Consider the following 23,558-nt stretch of genomic DNA (forward strand, 5'->3'; position numbering starts at 1 on the left):
AAGATTGATGATATCATGTGTTGGCAGGGGTAAGGAGCTATTGGAATGCTCATCTATTCTGATGAGAAAATATAAATAATAAATATGTAAATAAATGGTACAGTGATTCCTAGGTATTTACCCTGAGAAATGAAGTATATTAGTACATAGATGTTCATAGCAACAAAGCACTATGCTAAGAAGGTTCCAAAAAACCTACATGGTGTATAATTCCCTTGATTCAAAATTCTAGAAAAGGCAAACTATAGTCACAGAGCAATAGTTGTTTGGATTAAGAGTAAGGTAAGGGGACTGACTGACTGCAGAGAGGCACAGAAAAACTTGGGGATGTTAAAAATGTGCCATATATCAGAAATCATGGTAGTTACACAATTGTATGCATTGTGTCAAAAGGAATTAGACTATATAGCTCTGATGGAGGAAGTTTTGTATAGATTATACCTCAGTAAAGATGATTTTTAAAATATACAATGACCAAGAAACATGGAAAGAAAACATATGGAAAAAATAAACCAATAGTACTAAAAGTTGTATTCACATGTATATGAATATAGGTATACATAATATATATTTATACTATCATATATTTACTTACGTATACATTTTTAGGCAAAGGGTCTTTAGAGATAAAGGGGATAACTATAATAATAAATTGTTCAATTCACCAGGCAAGTGAAGTATTTCTAAATTAGTGTGCTCCAAACAGTATCCTGAAATCTATAAGATAAAAATTGGTCAAATTATACAGATCCACAGTAAATTTTCATACACTGCCCAGTTTTATTCAGTGTCTGAAAAATATTAAAGATAAAAAGTACTAGTAAGTATGTAGACATCAGAACCTCACATTTAATAAGCATCATCTAATAAACAAATATGAAAATATACACCTAGTCATTGGCGGGTACACATCTTTCAAAGCAGATGCAGGATTTTTACATATCGATCACATATGAGGCCATAAAGCAAATTTTAGTAAATATCAAAGAATTGGTCATGCAGGTTTCCTGATTATGATGGCATTAAATTAGAAATTTTACAAAAATAGAAAACGATAATGAAAACTCCCAAGTAGATGTCATTTTATTCCTACTATTTTAGTATAGTTTTAAAATATCAATATGAGGTGTTATGAGAATATAGAGCAACAGGAATTCTTACATTGTCATAGAAGCATAAATTAGTACAGTTACCTTGGGAACAATTGAGTACGTATTATCTTTTAAATTTGACTACTTGCATGCCATGATCTGCAGTGGTGCCCACCCTACCCTAACTCTTGTACATGTGTTCCAGAAGTCATGTAAGAAAAAAATGCCTGTAGCAAGGGGAAAATGAAAGAAGCAAAACATTTAAGGGATACAAACATGGAAAATTATCTGTTGATGATAACATGTATGATCATATCTTTAACTGGACTAACAGACAGTATATTCATGCTGGGTAAATTCAAGCTGTAATGATAATACAGTGGTTGACTGTGTAATAAATAAATAATTAAATCAATCAATCAACTATGGAAAGAAAAAATGAAATACCTATAGCAGCCTTGTTACTAAAAGCAAAAGTAAAGAAAAGACCGGATGCACATTGTTTGTTTAAGTGGTGGACTGTTTCAGGTATTTAAATGGCTGAGTTTCCATTGTACTCATCAACTTGCATGCTTAAAACCATAATAATATTAAGGTGGGTGGGGGAGAGTCATAAAAGGAAATCAACAGTGTAATATCTTTTTTTTGCAAAGTTTAAAACAATGCAAAAGTAAACATAGTAAGTAAAATTATGTAGAAAAACAAGGAAAGTTAAATTATTTTATACATTTAATTAAGAATTTGAGTAGACTGGCCCCCTAGAGATCCAGAAGATAGAATTGAGAAAGAAGACACTTGATGGGGTACATCAATACCCTGTTAAGTATTCATCTCTGGGCTAATTTAATCTTTTATCATAAACATCTAATATTCATATTTGGAAAAAATAAAACATTTTTAAAAGAAGGGAAAAGAGAAGTGGCCATATGAAGTTTGGTTTTGGTGGTTATTGCTTGAAAAACAAAACCCCTAGATTATGAACATGTATATTGGGTCTTCACGCTATACACTTGGTTTGAGTTGCTGTTCTTTGTTCCTATTTCCGTTTCTGAGACTCTGCCTCCTCTGGGCTAGAGGCTCAGTGGCAGTGGGAGTTGGCAGGAAGAGAGCAAAGGTGGTCTTGCAGTGACTGCAAGAACTATTCTATGATCAACTCCACATTATTCCCCATCCCACCCATTTTTCTCAGATTGAACCAAACCCTCTTATCATAAATATTTTAAATTGCTTTTGAAACCAGTGTTTCTGGAGCTCATGGCTTACTGAAATTATGAAAAGGGAAGGCAAAATACTATTTAGCTCATGGTTTATTGAAATTATGAAAAGGGAAGGCAAAATACTAATATTAATGCCATAAGGGTGATATCTCTCATACATTTATTTGTATATATACTTAATATATGAGAGTACTTCAAAAAGTTCATGGGAAAATGTAATTAAAATGCAGTTTTATTTTGGCACAAAGAAGATTGAAATCAATGAAGAATTTTTTCATAATAAGCATTTTCCCTGGACTTTTTGAAAATCTCTCTTTTACTGTATTTATATATACATACATACATATATATATATATATATATATGCACATCTAACTGGGAAGACATTATCCATTCTAAAGGTACACAACCTTCTAAGAGTGATGTTGTTCTGTATTTGCAGGTCTCAAGACTGAGCTGGATTGAAAAAAAAATGGCTGCTACTGTCTTTGGTAAAATACCAACTTCAACTGTACAAGAAGCTTTGAATAATTTTCTTAAGGTATATTTTGTCTCTTCACTGTTTCAGTGTCAGACTGGTTACCATCTGCACAGTCCCTGCCACTCTCGTTGTCAAGGAAATCTCTCTTCTCCATGTGTAGATCTCTAACTGAAGCCTCGGTTTGAATCTTAGTTTTGGCATGTTCTGTTTTAAGCCTCTCATAATGCAGGTTATATTTGAAATCTAAACTTCTTAGAGTACCTCATGTTACCCTAGATCTTATAATAACAAACTACTTTTTAAATAAGTCAGCAGCCTACATGAAGACTTAGGTACAGCAGTTCTTACTACTACATCCAGGAGCCATCTAAGTCATGTGCCCATGGGCACAGACTGTCATGCTCTGGGTACTAGGCCTGGTCCCAGTACTTTTGACTAGCATGGAACCTGTTTAACTAACTCTTTTATTTATTTATTTTTTAAGAGAGATTTTTGCTATAGTGTGCATGCACTCACCAGAGAGACAGAGAGAGCCAGAACCAGAACACAAGAAATCACCCCTCAATGGGGATGCTCATTCTGCAATCCCTTCTCCTCCATTCTCCTCTCGGGCTCTTGGGCACGCACGCACACGCGCCCGGCGTGAGTTTTAAGCCACCGGGTCCGGGACACGAACCGCGGTTGACTACGTGGGAGTCCAGCGACATAGCCATTATGCTAACTGCTGGTTCCCTGGTCTAATTAATCTTAAAGAACTAAATAATGCCAAAAGGAAAATCCACCTCTTAAATTGCAGATACTTCTGTGGAAGATTCTTGGGGCATCAGACCAAAATGGTATTTTTATTCCTATCTTCAAATGAAATATTGCTATGCAAATAAAACTCTGAATAGTAATATGTATGTGTGTCCACATGTAAATATGTACTATATCCACCATGCAATCAGCTTCCTACTGGGCTAATCCATTACTTCACCTTTCTCTGGAACCAATTATAAATTCTTTTAGTTACTAAATGTTTTTTCTTTCCTCACTTACTGATTTCAAGTTTATAAGAACAGAGACAAAATTAGGCTCTGAACTATATTGGCTAACATTGTATGCATGCTAATTTGTGTTATCTTTTAGGTATCAATTTTGTAGCCATGAGAGAGAATTTAGAGCTCATTTAGTCTAAAATGGCAAATGGGGTTCCTCTTACTTTCCCTCTCTGACCAATGCCCAGTGGTGCCTACAGTGCTTTGTGGAAAAAATCATTTTTCTGAGATCAAGCAAACCCCAAAGGAAAAACGTGTAAGAGATAATAATGCACAGGGACGATGTGTTTTATTATTTAATGTGCTCTTTCCTATTCTGTGAGTCCTCGGGAATTTAATTTGTCCAGATTCACACAATGGTCATCAAAGATTTGATTTAAGATATAATACCACAGCTCAGGGTCTAGCATATTAAGTGCTCTCATTAAAAATAAATAATTTTTTGCTACAGATTACTTTTGCCTATTCTAAAATTTTACATAAATGAAATCATATACTGTATACTTTTTATGCATCTGGCTTCTATCACCCAGCATAATGTTTTGAGATTATTAATTTTATTGAGTATCTCAGTAGTTCCTTTTCATTGCTGAGTAATAGTCTATTATAGGAGTATACTCATATAATTCATTTATGTGTTACCATATTGGTAAATATTTAAGCTGCTTTTAGCTTGCGGCTATAATTGGGTTGTCAAAAAAGTCATGGCACATTTTTGCAAAGGATGGGCACATCGAATATAGGTACTCAACTTATAGTTGAGTCATGCCCTGATAAACCCATCGTAAGGTTGAAAAATTCTAAGGTGAAGCATACGTCAGGGGCCATCTCTAGATGACAGGTGTGGCAATGGAGAGGAGTAGGCTGCCCTGATCTCGTCCCCTGTTGGCCATCTTGTGATCCCAGGGTCATCTCTCTCAGCAGTCTCATCACCTGCAGAGCTTACTCCCTATGTCGTGATGTGGTGGGATGTGGCTGCTTGAGATGATAAGGTGTTGTAAAACAAAGCTAATTTATTCAACAGTTTTATTAAGCATGTGCCTAGTGCCAAACACAGTGTAAAGTGCAGGAGACAGAGAAATTACCAACCTAGCTCTGGGTTTTTAGGAATGTGTACAGCCAAGACCAGGTAAACATTTGCCAGGTGTTATGTTGGAATATTCTAAGAGCTCTTGAGAAGCTGCTCCTTAATTAGAACATTGTACTGAGTAATTCTGCCTTCCTTTGGTAAGAGATCAGAATCTGTTCCAGATGTTGTTAGGAGCCTCCGTGTGTTGTTCCCTTGGACTTCATTTACTTTTCAGTGATGACAGCCCAAATAGGTATTCTGATGTATAATCACTTAGTTAATAAAGCATAGATGATGATATATATATATATATACACATATACACACACACACACACACACACACACACATATATATAGGCAGAATTACAATTCCAGCATTAAAGAAAAAAGCTGCTTATGCGTATTCACTGGGGCAGATAGAATTTGGACAGTGCTGGGGCAGCTACCAAACAAACAAAGGCACAGTGGAACACAGTTCAGCCTAGGTCCCTCTTACATCTTCTATCTTGTATCAGGCATACTTCTGGGGACCAGCAGTTAGCATAATGGCTATGTCGCTTGACTCCCGTGTAGTGGACCACAGTTAGAGTCCTGGACCCGATGGCTTAAACTCACACTGGGTGCATGTGCATGCATGCCCAAGATCCCAAGAGGAGAATAGAAGAGAAGAGATTGCGCCGTGGCCGTCCCCCCTGTTGGGTGATTTCTCGCTTTCTGTCTCTCTGTCTCTCTCTGACTCTCTGGCGAGCGCATGCACCCTATAGCAAAAATCTCTCATTAAAAAAAAAAAAAAAAAAAAAAAACTCTCCAAAGAAAAAAAAAAAGCATACTTCTGTAAACTTTTAAAAGTGTCTCACTTCTTTTGAATCCTGCCTCTCTGTAGGTTGGGAACTGGGTTAGGGTCATGTGGGGAACTTGCTTGCCTAGGCATTCTCAATAGAAAAGCTGTCTCTGCATGAAGGTTGATTTAGGTTCTGTGAAGAGTCTGCTAGAGGAAATACCATAACCCTGACAGAATCCTTGTTTCCCAGAGATGAAGAAAAGGAGCTGATACATAAATGATTAGTAGATGAGGGGTCAAGTACTTCCATAATACCCACGTAGGTCTACTACTTGGACTGAGTTTTTCAAGGACCTGTCTTTCCGTTAGAAGTACTTGGTGTGTTGGGATCAGCAGTTGGTATATTGGCTATGTTGCTGGACTCCCATGTAGTCAACTGCAGTTCGAGTCCTGGACCCAGTGGCTTAATCTCATGCCGGGCACATCCGCGTGTGTGCCTAAGATCCCAAGAGGAGAATGGAGGAGAGGGGATTGCAGAGTGGCCATCCCCCCTGGGGGGTGATTTCTTACTTTCTGTCTCTCTGTCTCTGTCTTTCTGGTGAGTGCATACCCTATAGCAAAACCTCTCAAAAAAAAATAAATAAATACTTGGTGTGGTGGGCTTCCGATATTATTCAACTTATAAGGAATGTACTGCAATCTTAAATCAAAACTTCATCTAGCAGAAGACACATACCTCTGCGTTCTGCTGTCATCTCTCAAAAAGATCAGAAATATATAAGACTTGACCTGGAGAAAGCTTATCAGCAGTCGTTTTTGTTCTTGAAAGAAAAAAAGAGAAAAGATCGAGAAATCAGAGTGAGGAAAAAAATTATATAAAGTAATCTCAAAACTTTGAGCATCTCATGGCTTTGTGCTTTCTGACCATAGTCATCAGCTTCTGAATGGCTAAACACAAAAGTTATGTTTCCAACCAGAAGACACGTAATCTGCTAAAATCATTCAGATGTGAAACTGCCAATCTACATTCTCAGGGAAATTTGGTTAATAATATTTGGTTTATTGAAATATATATCCTCTTCACTCATGGTTATTGTTATTATAAACATTTTGCCCTCATCTTCTGTTCTCTCACTCAGGCTGAAGAACTACACCCTGGTTACTCTAAGCCCAATTACATGTACTTGGCAAAGGTAATGAAGACTGCCGTTACAAGGTTACTACATCCATTTTATTAAAATGTGATTACATTGGGAACCAGCAGTTAGCGTAATGGCTATGTCGCTGGACTCCCACGTAGTCGACCGCGGTTCGTGTCCCGGACCCGGTGGCTTAAAACTCACGCCGGGCGCGTGTGCGTGCGTGCCCAAGATCCCGAGAGGAGAATGGAGGAGAAGGGATTGCGGCGTGACCATCCCCCCTGGGGGGTGATTTCTCGCTTTCTGTCTCTATGTCTCTCTCTGTCTGTCTGGCGAGCACACGCGCCCTACAGTGAAAATCTCCAAAAAAAAAAAAAAATGCGATTACATTTAATACTAGTTATTTTTCATTTTTAGTGTTATATTGATCTTGGGGAAAATCAGAATGCTTTGAAGTTCTCTGATTTGGCGTTAGTGCTTCCTGTTGTTACCAAAGAGGTAAGTCCGGACAGTGACAACGAATGCTGTAATTTTACCAGGACAATTCAAGTTTAAAATATAATGATTAGTTGAGAGAGGTTTGGAGTTTCCCTCCTTCCTTTCTTTCTTAAATTTTACTTATATCTTTTCCAGCTTTATGAAGAGATAGTAGACAAATAAAAATTGTATACGCATAAATAGCACACAACCTCATGTTTTGATATACATATGCCTTGAGAAACAATTACACAATCAAACTAATTAATATTGCTGTGTAGTTGCCTTGCTGTTGAGAATATTTAAGACTGACTGTCTTAGCAAAACTCAGTACACGACACAGAAGTACTAGCTATAGTCACACTGCTGCCCTGATCTCCAGAACTTACTCTGCATAACTGAAACTTCCTCCAGCCCTCAACCTAGCAACCCCTCTTATCCCCTCTGCTCAATGATTGAGTTTTTGTCTGTCTGTCTGTTTGTTTGTTTGTTTGTTTGTTTGTTTGGAGAGGTTTTTGCTATAGGGCCCATGTGCTTGCCAGAAAGACAGAGAGAGACAGAAAGTGAGAAATCACCCCCCCCCTCCGGAGGGGCAGGGGAATGGCCATGCAACAGTCCCTTCTCCTTTCTCCTCTCGGGTTCTTGGGGATGCCCACACATGTGCCCGGAGTGAGTTTAAGCCACCGGGTCTTAGACTCGAACCGTGGTTGACTATATTGGGAGTCCAGCAACATAGCCATTATGCCAACTGCTGGTCCCAGCGATTAAGTTTTATTTTATACTGAAACATCTACTTGGATATTCCATGTACTAGGAAGTTGTTAAATTTGCACTATCTCTGCGAGATAATTTGTCATCAGGAGACCCTTTCCGTCTTTAAGAGGTGCACACATCATGTGCCAGTGGTCGGAATACCCTACTGCTTGTGAGGTGTAAGATAGCCGGGAATGGGACAAGCCCCACGGACAAGGGGCGGGGACGGCATCCTTTTAAGGAACTATGCAGCAAGCAGGCTAAACAGGTTGCCCAGCTTAGAACAAGGCGAGTGTCCATGGGCTGCCATCCTTAGTCCCCAGCTCTCAGCAGGGTGTGACCGTCAAGGCTGTGAAAAAGATTAAAAATACACATTAATATTTTCTTTGTTTGGGGATGCCTGTCATTAATGAAAAAGAAGCTATCACACTGCCTCTTGTCCTTTTACTCAATAATTTAAGCTTCCGGATATGCTGTAAGGTTCGGACATTCTGCAGGGTTAACTGCTCAGTCTATGGGAACAGAAGGAAATACGTGAATGTTTTCCTGTTCCTTTCTCTTATCATCAAGCATTGTCACTCTCTAAATGAAGTAGAAGAGAAATGTGTCAGAGAAAGCACTCCTGTATGGGAGCAGCGCAGGCGCCGCCCGCCGACCTTTGTTGTGATCTGGAACAGAAGCAGATTAGACGTGCCTGTTGGCCCTCTAGGAGCATATAGCCTAGAAGAGAGCTCACGGTAAATGTCCAGACAACTGTAGCTCAAGACAGAAACCATCAGGTGCTCAGAGATATAAATCATTGGCTGTGGACATTTTTTTTGGTAGAAGTTTTTTTGCCTTAGAGTTCATGCTCTCACCAGAGAGAGAGATAGAGACAGTGAGAGGGAAAGTAAGACACCACCCCCTCAGGGGGTATGGCCATGCCACAATCCCCTCTCCTCCATACTCCTCCCAGGATCTGCTCTTCCTTTATCTTCCCCTCTCTGTAGATGGACTGCCTAACTGGAAAACCTGGGAACCGTCAGTAATGCTTCCTTCTCCTTCTACCTCCCCAAACCCAGATGTCCACCCAGTCACCACCATCTCAGAATTCATCTTCTAGAACATGCCTTGAACTATCCATTGCATTCTCTCTTCACTGCTGCTACACAGTGCCCTGCCCACTCTCATCGGTACCACAGATGTGAGATCTTCCTGACTGGCCTCCTCAAAGCTGCTCTTGGCTTCCAAAGCAGCCAAACCAAGAGATTAAACAAAAATCTCAACATGCCACTTCCCTACTTAAAACTCTTTGCTGTTAGAATGAAATTCAAAATCTTTATCATGTCCTTCAAGGCTCTAATCCAGCCTTTCCAGTCTCTCGGGCTTCATACGGTTCCCCCTCTCTCCCTTCCTCTACATCATGTTCCTCACTCACCTTCATCCTGAGAACCTGTTATTCCCTCTTCCTGAAAGACTCTTCCCACCTAGCCCCTCCACTCTCACTAGCTGTTTTCCTACTCATCCTTCACACCTCACCATAAATGCTATTTCTTCAGAAAAGACTTTCTTGATGCCCCTTGAAAAAAGCCCCTCCTCATTCTTTGCCTTCATATCATAAAATTTGGAGGGTGGTCTGAAGTTTGTTCCAAGAAAGTAGAAACCAGATCTGCTTCATTCACTATTCTAGTGTGGAGGATACTAACTAGTATCCAAGAAGCATCTAATAAGTATCAGTTCAGAGAGTCAAAGCACTAATACCATGCAAATAAAAATAGTAAAAACCTGGATGCTGTGGATGTATTTCTAAAATAATAATTTAAAAAAAAAAAAAAGCACAAGCAGATATTTCCCACTTTACATTTCCCCCCCAAGTGATACCTCCATTTGTATTCTTGGCAGTTTTTGGGGTTTTTTTTCCAGATAATAAGTGTACTATCAGGCTAGTTCAGTATCTTTTTCAGTAAGAAAATAGAATGAAGTGAGTTATATGTAGTCCTCCTCTGTAGAGTTTTTCTCAGATAGAATTCTACCCGATTAGTGATTCTGCTGGCCAGTTTACTCGTTTCCAAACTCTCTCGCAGTGCCCCTAATTACGCTGAAGCTGACCTAGCCACCGGTTTCCCCTCCCTTACGTGAACTTGCACAGTGTGCTCGCTGCTTCTTTCTGGGGGCATTTGTAGCTTCTGCCTTGCCTCGCAGTCGTCTACGGACGTTTCTTCTGTCCCCAGTCAGGGAGCTCTAAGCTCATCACACTGCTACTTGATATTGGGAATGTCAGCCGTTTGCTCTCCAGAGCCCAGATTCATGTAAACATCTGTACATTCCCAGAATATGCAACTACGGAATTTTTATTATTCATGTGGCCGTTTTTTGACCCTAGGAAGGTAGTCTCAGATCCTGGAAAGCTTTTTTTTTTTCTTTTTTTGAAAAATAAAAGAGATTCCTGTGGTCCAAGGCAGTGTGAGAATGATTACTGAATGAAATAATGACTTCACCAGCAACCTGAAGGTTATTTGCCTGGAGGCAATATTGAAGTTCACTGAGTGTAGTCTGCTGGAAAAGTTCAACTTTAAAAAGCATTATGTAATGTTTTTGCAGTAAGAGATGTGTTCATCTGCTTCTAAAATAAAAAACTACATTTTAAAATTGCTATACTGTTTTAAAGTGACATTAATCACCTTTTATAGCAAATAGATACTGGTAGGATCATAAACACAGTATACCAAAAACAACTACAAGAAGAATGGCATAATTGTCTTTGACGTTACCTGTTGATTAAAGTCCTGAGCTGCATTTCCAATAGCCATCTAGATTGAGAGTCATCATTCCCATTGGGAACTACTCTTAGAAAAAAATTCTAAACCTACTTGAAATGCCTTAATCTTCATTAAGACATCATATTTGATTATCTTATTGAAAACACATATTGACTATAAATGTTCACCCTGCCTTCCTGGTGCAGAAAAGCCACAGCCGATTATCTTATTGAAAACACATAGGTTTGTAAAATATAAATTGACTATAAATGTTGACCCTGCATTCCTGGTGCAGAAAAGCCACAGCTCCAAGTGATAAAAGGGTCACTTACTGAATTCTGGCTATGTCTCATTTGTTAGAAATTCTTATTTGCCTATTTCCTTCTGACTTCAACTTAGTTCTTATAGATTAACTCTTCTGTGCTATTTGTCTATCTGAAAGCTGTATTTTTCCTTACACACTTTTTAAAATTAATATGGCCATCATAGGATGAATAAAATTTTCCCACTGTGTATATACAGATTTTTTTTTTTTTTGAGAGGTTTTTGCTATGGGGAGCCTGCGCTCACTAGAAAGACAGAAAGCAAGAAGTCACCTCCCAGGGGGGGAGGGCCACACCGCAATCCCTTCTCCTCCATTCTCCTCTCGGGATCTTGGGTACGCACACACACGAGCCCTGCGTGAGTTTTAAGCCTTCGGGTCCAGGACTCAAACCGCCATAGACAACATGGGAATCCAGTGACATAGCCATTACGCTAACTGCTGGTCCCGTATATACAGACATTTTCATGAGTCTCAGGAAGGGCGCGTTACTCTCTTTACATCCTCTTGTTGCAATTCTTTTGGTACTCACCTTGTCATTTGCATCCATGATGTACTATTTCTTAAGATTTCCCAATATATAGTGGTCTTGGTTACGGTCTTTAAGTTGATCTTTAAAGACCCTAGATTCCTTAGGCTTCCCTTTACTTGTTTACTTTCTTAAAATAACTAATGATACAGCACCAGTTTGTGATGAGCCATTCTTAACCAATACCTGGCCTAGTAAAGTTGATGTCTGATAATCATTACCCACATGCTAGGAGTATAGTAACAATTTAGTGTAAGTAAATCCCTTATTTATCCAAAGTCTTTTTTAGAGAGCACTGATGGATTTTTCCCAAAATATATTTTTCCAGCACTTTCAGATGAAATAAATCTATATTTTTGAATGTCTATGTTTGAATGAATGTAAAGACAGATTTCTTTTTTATAATTATTTATTTTATTTTTTATTTATTCATTCATTTATTTTTTAATTTGACCAGAGAGAGATAGAGGGTGAGAGTGAGAGAGAGGGGAAGTGAGAAAGCAAGCCACCGAATTCAGGACTTGAACCCTAGTCGGCCATGTGAGATTGTCCAGCACCTTAACTACCATGCCACCTGCTGGTCCCCAATAAAGACAGATTTCTTATTCCCCTAAATTGCAAGTACAGGGCTATCTGCTGGAGACTTGGGATACAAAGAGAAAAAACAAGCATAACTTTGCCACTGTGAATTCTGTGGTTTCATGGGGAAGAAGACACCAAAAAAGTAATGCAGTACAGTGTAACATTGGAAATAAAGCCCAGAGATTTATGAGAAAATAAAAGTACTGTAATCCAGGCCAGGAGCTAAGAACGACCTTCCTGAGGTTTTGCTATGTAACCTGAGATTTCTAAAGAAATTAAAATTTAATCCCAATGATTTAAATCATTAATTGACTTGCTTGGAGAATAGAGGGTTTATTTAAAAATACAGATTCTAAGACCAGCAGATAGCATAATGGTTACGTTGCTGGACTCCTACCTGATTGACCACAGTTCAAGTCTCAGACCCAGTGGCTTGAAACTCACACTGGGTGTATATGTGTACATGCCCAAAATCCCAAGAGGAGAGTGAAGAAGAGATTACAGTGTGAAGGGTGATTTCTTGCTTTCTGTCTCTCTGTCTCTCTGGGAGTACACATGCCCTATAGCAAAATTTTCTAAAATAAATAGATAAATAGATAGATAACACAGATCCCTGGCCTTTTTCTAGAGAAAGAAAAACTGCGCTCTGGACTATGTGACCCCAACCTCAATATCAGCACAGTCTCACTCAAGCATCCGTTGAGTTGTAGGAAAAGTCATGATGCATTTTTATATAGGAAAATTATGTCATGACTTTTCCAACAACCCAGTATTTGGGTTCTTCTTTTCTGACTTAGTGTTCAGACTGTTCCTGAGTGTGAATATAGAGAAAGATTGTAGTGGCTAAGTTCTCAACAGTGCAAGAACTGATGACCTTTGAGGACATGAATGTGGACTTCACTCAGGAAGAGAGGGTCCTGTTGGACCCACCCAGGAAGCGCTCAGCGATAGGATGCTGGAGAATATCAGTCATTTCGTTTCCCTGGGGCTATCAGCCTGCACCCAACAAAAGTCTATGTCAAAGAACCTGGAGTATCAGGATAAATATGTGACATTTCATTGTATATTTGTATTTTCTTTGTAGGATAAAGAGGCACAGAAAGAAGTGAAAAAAATAATTACTTCCTTGAAGAGGTAAATAAAAGAGCTTACTCTTCAACAAATCAGATGTGGTCCACTAAAATTTAAACTAATCAAAGTTGTGTTTTATTATACTTTCCTCTTTTTTGATGTACGGGTGATATGCTCGGATTTGAAGGTAAAACCATGTATCTGCAGAATGCATTCCACTGGTGGCACTGCAAAGTTAATCATGTTGCTTGGAGACTTTACTATAATGTCAAAACATAATGATCCATAAACATGTATGCTTTATATTTTTCCTATCGATAAACCATAGCCTTCAAAATATTTCTTTAAATAAAATATTTAAATCAATCCAATTAAATGGACTCTAGTGTGTATTTTATTGTTTCAATGGAGACTTTGTAAGACAAAATAATTTGATTAATGCAGACAAAAAATGAGGAAAATATCAGCAAAGGACATGAACAAGTTGTTGACAGAAGAGGAAAAATAAGAGAGAAAACTAGTAACCAGAGAAATCTGAATAAAATTATAGTAAAATACTGTCTCATCATCAAATTAGCAAAGGTGTATTTTTTTTCTTCTTCTTCTTCTTTCAGGAAACAATTCTGACAATATTGCATGCTCATATACTGTTAGCGCAGGAATATTTTGGCAAAAACCTTTAATAAAATGTTTCTAGAGCCTTAAAAATGTATTCACTTCCTTTTTTTTTTTTTTTCTTTTGCTAAAGGGCACATGCACTCACCAGAAAGACAGAGAGACAGAAAGCAAGAAATCACCCTCCAGGGAGGATGGCCACACTGCAATCCCTTTTTCTCCATTCTTCTCTCAGGATCCTGGACACACACGCAAACACGCCCAACATGAGTTTAAGCCTCCAGGTCTGGGATATGAAGCGTGGTCAACTACATGGGAGTCCAGTGATACAACCTTTATGCCATCTGCTGGTCCCTAGAAAACGTATTAACTTTTTAACCTTATAATTCCATTTCAGGGAAATAATTCTAAAGAGAATAGTACAATGATTTAAGCACTAATGTTAACATAACAGCTCATAACAGAGCATAAAACCAGGTGGTGGCCATACCAGTTCCTCCTAGCCCTTTTAATGTCGGGGCCAGGCCCTGGGAAGATGGTGCCCTGGAGCCCGGCCTTGCTGGGGTAGGGGTGGAAGGTGACAGAGTCGGGGACCAGCTATGTCAGGGATGACCCTGAGTCTGCTGCAGCTTTGAGGTGCCAGTTTTAAGCCAGCTTCGACTCTTGGGGGATCATCTGGTGGAGGCGTAGATGAGTATCAGTTTATTAGCAAGACATCTACAAAAGAGACCCAAGGTCAACAGATAATTCTGAATTCACAGAACAAAAGAAAACCGTAGGCAAAATTGCAGCTTGCTTAGAATTACAAAGGGCAGCTTTACAATTCACTCCGTTTCAAGAAGAAGTTAGGCTAGAAGACCCGAAGAAGGTAGAACCAAATCCTAGACAATATTCTTACACATAATGAAGAATTCCAGTCAACGTTCAGCCTATCCTGTTGAGAATTTTAGCACCTAGCAAAGAAGAGAATTTGGAATTTGAAAAAGATGAAGAGGGGGGTGCTAGAGCAGGGTCTCCTGATTGTTTTCCTGTTAGAATTCCCTGTACTTTATTTCCAGGGTTGCCATCTGAACCAGGGATGACATTACTCACTCTCAGAATTGAGGAAGTTGGTTTGAAAGAAGCTGGCCAGGGCATTGATCCCTGTTACAGTTAGTATAAAGAATCCAAATGGCATAGATCAAACTTCTGTACAAGATACTCCTGTGACTTTAAGAAAGGAAGATACATTCATTCATCTTAATATGGACATTGAGCTCTAGAAGCACGTAGAAAAATTAACCAAAGGTGCACCTATCTTCTTTGAATTCAAATGCTACAACTTACTTATAAAGGGCTTACCAGCACCAAGTGTTTGGCTTTCCTGGAGATGGATGAAATTAAATTGGGGCCCATTGTAATAGAACTGTACAAGAAACCCACCGACTCAAAGAAATTATTACAATTATTGACCAAGAAACCACTGTATATTCATTTGCATCAAACTGCACAAGGAATGATCCTGACATGAGTAACCTGGGACTTCTGGGAATTTTACCACTCGGTAGGAACCATCATAGCTCTGTGTAGCATATTCACCCTTCAGCAGGCAGGAAGCGGAAGTGAGTTGTACCCATGTCAGTTTGCCAAGGAAGTCCATTGCAAAGCTGTTCCAGGGACTTTAAAGTCCAGCATATCACGGACATGCTGGTTTGGATGCAGGTTTATTGTAGATTTTGAGATGTGTTCTTACTTCTCTGCTAGTTGTGCTATTAATAGTCTATTTTCTAATTTACCTCTACCCCTACCCTGCTTCCTGAAACAACACTGTTGAGGACAGGATGTACTCATCTGCAAACTTGATACAGCAAGAAGGATGTGCTAGAGTTTACACATCTGGTCCAAGCTCCAATGTGCTCTTTTGACTTGAGGTAATTTCAAACTTGGGATTGACGTGGGTAGGAGGGAATCAAACTGCTCTGAGGAGAATTGGACCCATTTCGCCACCTAAGAAGTTGTGTCTGGAAATGAAAGGTCCTTGATGGTGGCCCCAGTTCACTCTGCTCCGAGACTTTTCCTGTTTAGAAATAGCATGCCTTGGCCAGATCAGTGTCCCATGTGGAAGCATTCCACAGGTTGTAGCTGTGATGTTTTCCAGATGACCAGACTGTTTTTCTGAAACTGAGCATAGCTCTAGCCATGTTGATTAACTGTTCTACATCACTTTGTTATTCTAAAGATGATTCTAAGGTTAACATTGGAACCATCTCAGAATAATTATAAATTTTTGAATGGGTTTACAATGGGTCTTCTAAATCATGTAATCAAAAATATTTGACTCAGATACTAATGAGATAACTGCAGGAGTAACGTGTTTTTCTGACAACTGTTTGTGAAGCCTTCAAACCTGCATACCTCTTACAGTGAGCAGCATGTAAAATTTGGAGAGATGGGACCAGCAGTCATGTCTTCCACCACGGTTCGAGTCCTGGACCCGGTTGCTTAAACTCATGCCAGGCACGTGTGCATGCATGTCCAAGATCCTGAGAGGAGAATGGAGGAGAAGGGATTGTGGAATGTCCATCCACCCTGGGTGGTGATTTCTCTCCTTCCGTCTCTCTGTCTCTCTCTCTCTCTGTCTGGTGAGCACACGTACCCTATAGCAAAAACCTCTCCAAAAAAAAAAAATTTGGAGAGATATTCTATTTTTTATATAGGTAGATAGGATTGCCATTTATTTCATATTTGGATATATTGACATTCATCCATATGAAAATATGCAGGTCATTATCTTATTATAATTTGTTTGCATTAATTAATAGTGTGGGCATAAATAGAAACTTCATAGTACACATGAGGTGGATATTTGACACACAAAACTTAATTCTGATATGCTTTCCTAGAACACACATATTTGAATATTCACTATCTTAAATGAGCATTGCATGAGGGAAATGCAGTGTCAGTATTTTTAACCTATTTTTAAATGAGTATAATAACTCTAGTCATAGATTCAATATGTTTGCATTTAAAAAAATAAGTAACCATAATTAAGTTTTTTTAGCCTGTGCACTTCAAGAGCTCTAGTCTTCACTTTCAGTTGTCCATTAGGTCAATTCTGTTTCCTAGATGGATGTTAATAAAAGCCATCTGAGCCTGGAAGCACTCTGAACCAAATTTAGTCTTGTCTCCCATCTTGATTGGATTAATTCCAAATTCTAAAATGATTCCGTTCACAAGGAGATGAGAAAGAATTTGCCTTAATAAACTGCTTTGTTGTTCACTCAACTCTAGAGTTATCATATCCCCAAACTGTAAGCTCCTGAAAGGGCAAGAATCGAATTTTCTTCATGTCAGGTCAATTTTCTAAGGTGCATGACAGCACTCTGTACTTCATACTCAGTACCTTTCATTAGATGTTGCTGACAAGACCTAAACATAAAAAAAATCCCTTAAAACCCTACTTCTAAAATGTAGCAAAACCAAAAACAGAAGAAAAGTAGCTTTAAAAATGATGTCCATCAATAAGAAAGTAGTTAGTTCATCACTCTAGAATATAACTCCAGGCCCAGCAGGTGACTTGGAGGTTAAGGCAGCTGGATCCCACGTGACCAACTGCACAGTTCAAGTATTGGACCCAGCAGCTTGAAAATCATGCAAGAGCATGTGTGTGTATGTGTGCCCAAAATCCCAAGAGGTGGATGGAGGAGAAGGGACTGTGTTGTTGTGGCCCTCCCTCCTGGGGGGTGATTTCTCACTTTGTCTGTGGTGAGTGCAGGCACCCTATAAAAAAAATAATAAAACTAAAAATGATATAAGGAGCCACACGGAACATCTTAAGTGCAAGTACAAATCAAAATATTACATACATGGCTCAGCCTTGGTGACACAATTAATTCTGTACTGGATCGCAATGCAGAAAGCCATGTGGCTGATGGCAGGTTCAGATTCCCCAGGTCAGTCTGCAAATGCCCAAGATCCCAAGGAGCTAGAGAGCTGGGGGGAGAGAGGATCACAGCATGATGCCATTGCGTCAAGAATGCTTTCTCTCTCTCTCCCTCCTCCCCTCTCATGCTGTGCATACATTCTTCCTCATTAAGAAAAAAGGGAAGGGGGGAATCAGCAGTTGGCATAATGGCTATGTCACAGGACTCCCATGTAGTCAACTGCGGTTTGAGTCCCAGACCCAGTGGCTTAAACTCATGCCGGTTGCGTGTGTGTGCGTGCCCAAGATCCCGAGAGGAGAATGGAGGAGAAGGGATTGTGGCATGGCCATCCCCCCGCATAATTAAGTTTTTTTAGCCTGTGCACTTCAAGAGCTCTAGTCTTCACTTTCAGTTGTCCATTAGGTCAATTCTGTTTCCTAGATGGATGTTAATAAAAGCCATCTGAGCCTGGAAGCACTCTGAACCAAATTTAGTCTTGTCTCCCATCTTGATTGGATTAATTCCAAATTCTAAAATGATTCCGTTCACAAGGAGATGAGAAAGAATTTGCCTTAATAAACTGCTTTGTTGTTCACTCAACTCTAGAGTTATCATATCCCCAAACTGTAAGCTCCTGAAAGGGCAAGAATCGAATTTTCTTCATGTCAGGTCAATTTTCTAAGGTGCATGACAGCACTCTGTACTTCATACTCAGTACCTTTCATTAGATGTTGCTGACAAGACCTAAACATAAAAAAAAATCCCTTAAAACCCTACTTCTAAAATGTAGCAAAACCAAAAACAGAAGAAAAGTAGCTTTAAAAATGATGTCCATCAATAAGAAAGTAGTTAGTTCATCACTCTAGAATATAACTCCAGGCCCAGCAGGTGACTTGGAGGTTAAGGCAGCTGGATCCCACGTGACCAACTGCACAGTTCAAGTATTGGACCCAGCAGCTTGAAAATCATGCAAGAGCATGTGTGTGTATGTGTGCCCAAAATCCCAAGAGGTGGATGGAGGAGAAGGGACTGTGTTGTTGTGGCCCTCCCTCCTGGGGGGTGATTTCTCACTTTGTCTGTGGTGAGTGCAGGCACCCTATAAAAAAAAATAATAAAACTAAAAATGATATAAGGAGCCACACGGAACATCTTAAGTGCAAGTACAAATCAAAATATTACATACATGGCTCAGCCTTGGTGACACAATTAATTCTGTACTGGATCGCAATGCAGAAAGCCATGTGGCTGATGGCAGGTTCAGATTCCCCAGGTCAGTCTGCAAATGCCCAAGATCCCAAGGAGCTAGAGAGCTGGGGGGAGAGAGGATCACAGCATGATGCCATTGCGTCAAGAATGCTTTCTCTCTCTCTCCCTCCTCCCCTCTCATGCTGTGCATACATTCTTCCTCATTAAGAAAAAAGGGAAGGGGGGAATCAGCAGTTGGCATAATGGCTATGTCACAGGACTCCCATGTAGTCAACTGCGGTTTGAGTCCCAGACCCAGTGGCTTAAACTCATGCCGGTTGCGTGTGTGTGCGTGCCCAAGATCCCGAGAGGAGAATGGAGGAGAAGGGATTGTGGCATGGCCATCCCCCCGGAGGGTGATTTCTTGCTTTCTGTCTCTCTGTTTTTCTAGCGAGTGCACGTGCCCTTTAGCAAAAACCTCCCCCCCCAAAAAAAAAAATAAAAAGGTAAGAAAGGAAGAAAGGAAAGGAGGAGAGGAGTAAGAAAAAAATTATAGTTTTGGAACATTGGCATAAATTTTCTAATTTTGCATCGTAAGTTTCCAGCAGCCTATTATGTATGTTTCCTTATTAAATATTTTTCACATGTCTACCTTCTCCTCACTTCCTTCCCCAAGATAAGGAAAGAGAAAAACCAGGGTGGTGTCGAAGCCTGTTTTGAATGACTTTACCTACTGGATCTGGATGTGTAAGGAAAGACTGTTTTGTCAAACTTGTGTTTATCAAGCTGATCATAGGAATTTTGTTTGTATAATGAATTATATTTTTGAAAGTTTATTTATTTCATGAGAGAAAGAGAGACAAAGAGAGCCAGAGAGACAAGTGCCCCCAACAGGGTTCTGATGCCACTGTTCATCCCCCATACACGCTATTAGCAGGCCTGGGTAACAGGCTCAGATGTGCACACTTGGTATGTCCAACGAGTTCTTGGGTTGCAAACTCAAGACCATGTGGGTCTAGTTGCATCACCTCCATACCATCACCTGGCCCCTGTAATGAATACACTGATTGATTGTTGAATATTAAGACAATCTTGTATTCTTGATAAAACTAGATTAGTCCTAGCGTATTAACCCTTTTAGGTATTAGTGGCTTTGCTAAGATTTTGTGTAGGATTTTTAATAAATATTTACCTTGGATTTTGACAGTGGATATGGTCTATACTTCTCTTATACTGTGTTTTTCTGATTTTGATATCAGAGTAATCCTGCACTCATGCAGGATTGAATTTAAAAGCATCCCTTTCTCAGGACCAGCAGATGGCATAGTGGTTATGTCACTGGACTCCCATGTAGTTGACTTACGATTCAAGTCCCAGACGTGGAGTCTTAAAACTCAGGCTGGGCATATGTGTGTGCATGCCCAAAATCCCGAGAGAAGGGATTGTGGCATGTCCATTTCCCCTGGGGGATGATTTCTCACTTTCTGTGTCTCTGTCTCTCAGCAAGTGCATGCACCCTATAGCAAAAATCTCTCTTAAAAGAAAATATTCCTTTCTCTATCTTTCTCGAAAACTTTGTGTAGAATTGATGTTATTTCTTTCTTAAACACTTGATATAATTTACTAATGAAGCCATCTGGGTCTGAAGTTTTCTTTGCTAGGGGAACTTTTAAAACAATTTCATGGGTACCAGCGGATGGCATGGTGGTTAAGGTGCTGGACATTCCCACATGGTTGATCATGGTTCAAGTCCTGGGCCTGGTAGCTTGCTCTCTCACTTTCTTTCTCTCTGTCTCTCTCTCTGGTCAAATTAAAATAAATAAATGAATAAACTAAAAAAAAATTAAAAACCTACCATTTCAGCTTCCATTCTTTTAATAGATACAAGGCTGTTTAAATTATTTTTTTAAGTGATCTTTGGTAGTTTGAATCTTTCAAATAATTTTTCTATTTATTTCATCTAAATTGCAAAATAATTGACACAAATTTACTAATATTCTCATTATCCTTTTATTTTTATAGAATCTAAAGAATATCACCTCTCTCATCCCTGATATTGGCAATTTGTGTTTTCCCTTATTCCTGATCCATCTAGCAAAAGGCTTATCAAAGTTACTGAGCTTCTCAAAGAAACAGCATCAGTTTCATTTTTTTTCTATTTTCTCTTTCATTGATTTCCACTCTAACCTTTATTATTTCCTTTCTTGTACTAACTTTGGGTCTTTTCTGCTCTTTTTCTAATTTCTTAAGGTGGAAGCTAAGGTCATTTATTTCTCCTTTTCTAATATGGGCTTTCATGTTATGAATTTCTTGTAAGTACTGCTTTAGCAGCATCCTACAAATTTTGACACATTGCATTTTAATTTTCATTCCGTGAAAAATAATTTCTAATTTCCATATTGATTTCTTCATTGATCCATGGGTTATTTAGAAGCCTATTTAATTTCCAGCTATTTGGGGGGATTTTTGCAGATACCGTTCTGTGATTGATTTTTAATTTAATTCCATTTTGGTCAGAAAACATAGCCAGGATATGAAAGAAAGATATTGTATGTATCCACTTAATATATACTGACTATCCACACTTTATGGTAGAGATCGAAATATTGGAGGGCATAAAAGCAGTGAAAATAGTGATGATGAAGACAGTGTGGAACAGGGCGGGAGAAGAGGAGAGTACGGAGAAGGATAGCAAGAGAACAAGTAGAGAGGCATGACATTACTGAGACACAGATATGGCTTATTACCAGTTGATGATGACGTGTATAGTATTCTCAACTAGACAGGTCTGAGAAGTATTTCATGTTGGGTAAAGTCTTTTTACAAGTGAAATGGTAAATAGTGATTGAATGTTTTTAAAAAGTGGAATAATAATAATCTGGAAAAAATAATGAAAAGCTATTGGATGATGATGATGGGGATTTTAATGTCTTTGTATTGACTGATATGCATGGTATTCCTTCTGGAAAAAGAAATGTTATACACTGTAAAGTTATATGTGATTCAATGTAATATAAACAAGATTATGATAATAATAAACATAGTTCGTATGACTTGAATCTTTTGTGTGTGTGTGTGTGTGTGTGTGTGTGATTTTTGAGACTTGTTCTATGGCCCAGAATATGTTCTGTCTTGGTAGATGTTCTATGTACACCTAAAAAGAATGTATGTTCTTTGGCTCAGTTACCAAAGCAGTGGTATGCCGCTCTGCAATGCTTGAGCCCCATGACCGATAGTATTGGATCCCAGGTTGACTTGAAACAGGCCAGGTGCACACGTCTGTAAGCAGTCCTGGCTGACTGGAAGTCTGGGGGAGGGACTTGATGAGACCCTGTTCTGGGATCTCTTTCTCTCTCAATTAAAGAAATAAAACTTAAAAAAATAAATAAATAAAAACATAACGTGTGTTCTTTAAAATTTGTACTCCTCAAGATAGGCCCAGTATCATATGGTGACCATGGTTCAGGTCCCTAGCCTGACTGGCCTATAACACACTAGGCACTGGCACAAGTGCCCAGGATCCATCAACCTAGGGGACTGAAGGAAGGGGATCACAGCATTACCAGACCCTCTGAAGGGTGCCCCTTTCTCTCTCTCTCCTTCCTCTCTCTCTCTCTCTCTCTCATATGCATGTACACTATAATGAATTCTGAGAAAGAAAGAAAGAGAAAGAAAGAAAAAGAAAGAAGAAAGAAAGAAAGAAAGAAAGAAAGAAAGAAAGAAAGAAAGAAAGAAAGAAAGAAAGAAAGAAAGAAAAAGAAAGAAAGAAAAAAAAAAAAGTTGGACCAGCCCATCCAGCCCATGGCATGGCAGCTAAGGCAGCTAGATCGCACATGGCCTTCCCAGTGGTTCAAATTCTGGATCCAGCAGCTTAAGAAACGTCTCAGGCATCTCTGCATGCATGCCCAAGATCCTGAGAGGAAGGAGAGGAGGAGAAGGAATTGAGGCATGTCTATTTTCCAAGGAAGATGCTTTCTCTCTTTCTCCATCTCTCTCTCCCTCTCTGGCAAATGCACACATCCTCTGGCAAAATACAAAATAAAATCAATATGTCATTTACGTCAAGTCGGTTGGTTGTATTGTTCAAGCCTTCTGCCTGCTTCGGTCTCTTTATATTCTCCACTCAGTCTCCTTAACTGAAGGAGATTGCTGGACTCATTTTGGATCAACTCTCCTTGCACCTTGGCCTGGGAGTGCTCTCAGAGTAGTGAGCTACGTTCACCTTGTTGACCACCTCTCAGGCAGCTCTATCCTTCCTTTCCTGCTGTCCAATACTTTGAAAACCATTGCTTCATATATTTTGTCCATGTGTTAGATTTCCAAAGACGGAAGCTGCAACTTTTGAAGTTGTAACTCTGTAGTATCACAATAATAAATATTATGTAGGATTAAATATTATATAGTATAAAAGAGTAAATTTTAAAAATCTACTCTTCACTATCATTCCCAGCCCTAAAAACGTATTTTGTGGCTAGCAACTTAAAAATCTTAAATTTCATTTTAGACACGTTTTGATCATGTTGCAAGTATATCCACTCTATCGAATGAAGCAAGTGTAGCCAGT

The 23,558-nt window shown here is 39.2% G+C and overlaps 1 protein-coding gene and 1 pseudogene across 2 annotated transcripts in view; both read left to right on the plus strand.

Moving 5' to 3' along the window:
• Positions 1–13,660, plus strand: part of RMDN2 (regulator of microtubule dynamics 2) — a 59,664-nt gene extending 46,004 nt beyond the window's left edge. For both annotated transcript variants that reach the window (XM_006151349.3, XM_006151346.3), the window contains exons 8-11: positions 2,751–2,849; positions 6,818–6,871; positions 7,235–7,315; positions 13,303–13,660. In XM_006151349.3, coding sequence (XP_006151411.1) covers positions 2,751–2,849; positions 6,818–6,871; positions 7,235–7,315; positions 13,303–13,356 — 288 coding nt within the window. In that variant the 3' untranslated portion in view covers positions 13,357–13,660. The remainder of the gene's footprint in view (positions 1–2,750; positions 2,850–6,817; positions 6,872–7,234; positions 7,316–13,302) is intronic.
• A 740-nt stretch (positions 13,661–14,400) lies between these two features.
• On the plus strand, positions 14,401–15,544 carry LOC102492563 (axin interactor, dorsalization-associated protein-like; annotated as a pseudogene).
• The last annotated feature ends 8,014 nt before the right edge of the window (positions 15,545–23,558 follow it).

This window comes from Tupaia chinensis, unplaced genomic scaffold, assembly GCF_000334495.1.
Source record: "Tupaia chinensis unplaced genomic scaffold, TupChi_1.0 Scaffold000317_1, whole genome shotgun sequence".
Taxonomy (NCBI): Eukaryota; Metazoa; Chordata; class Mammalia; order Scandentia; family Tupaiidae; genus Tupaia; species Tupaia belangeri.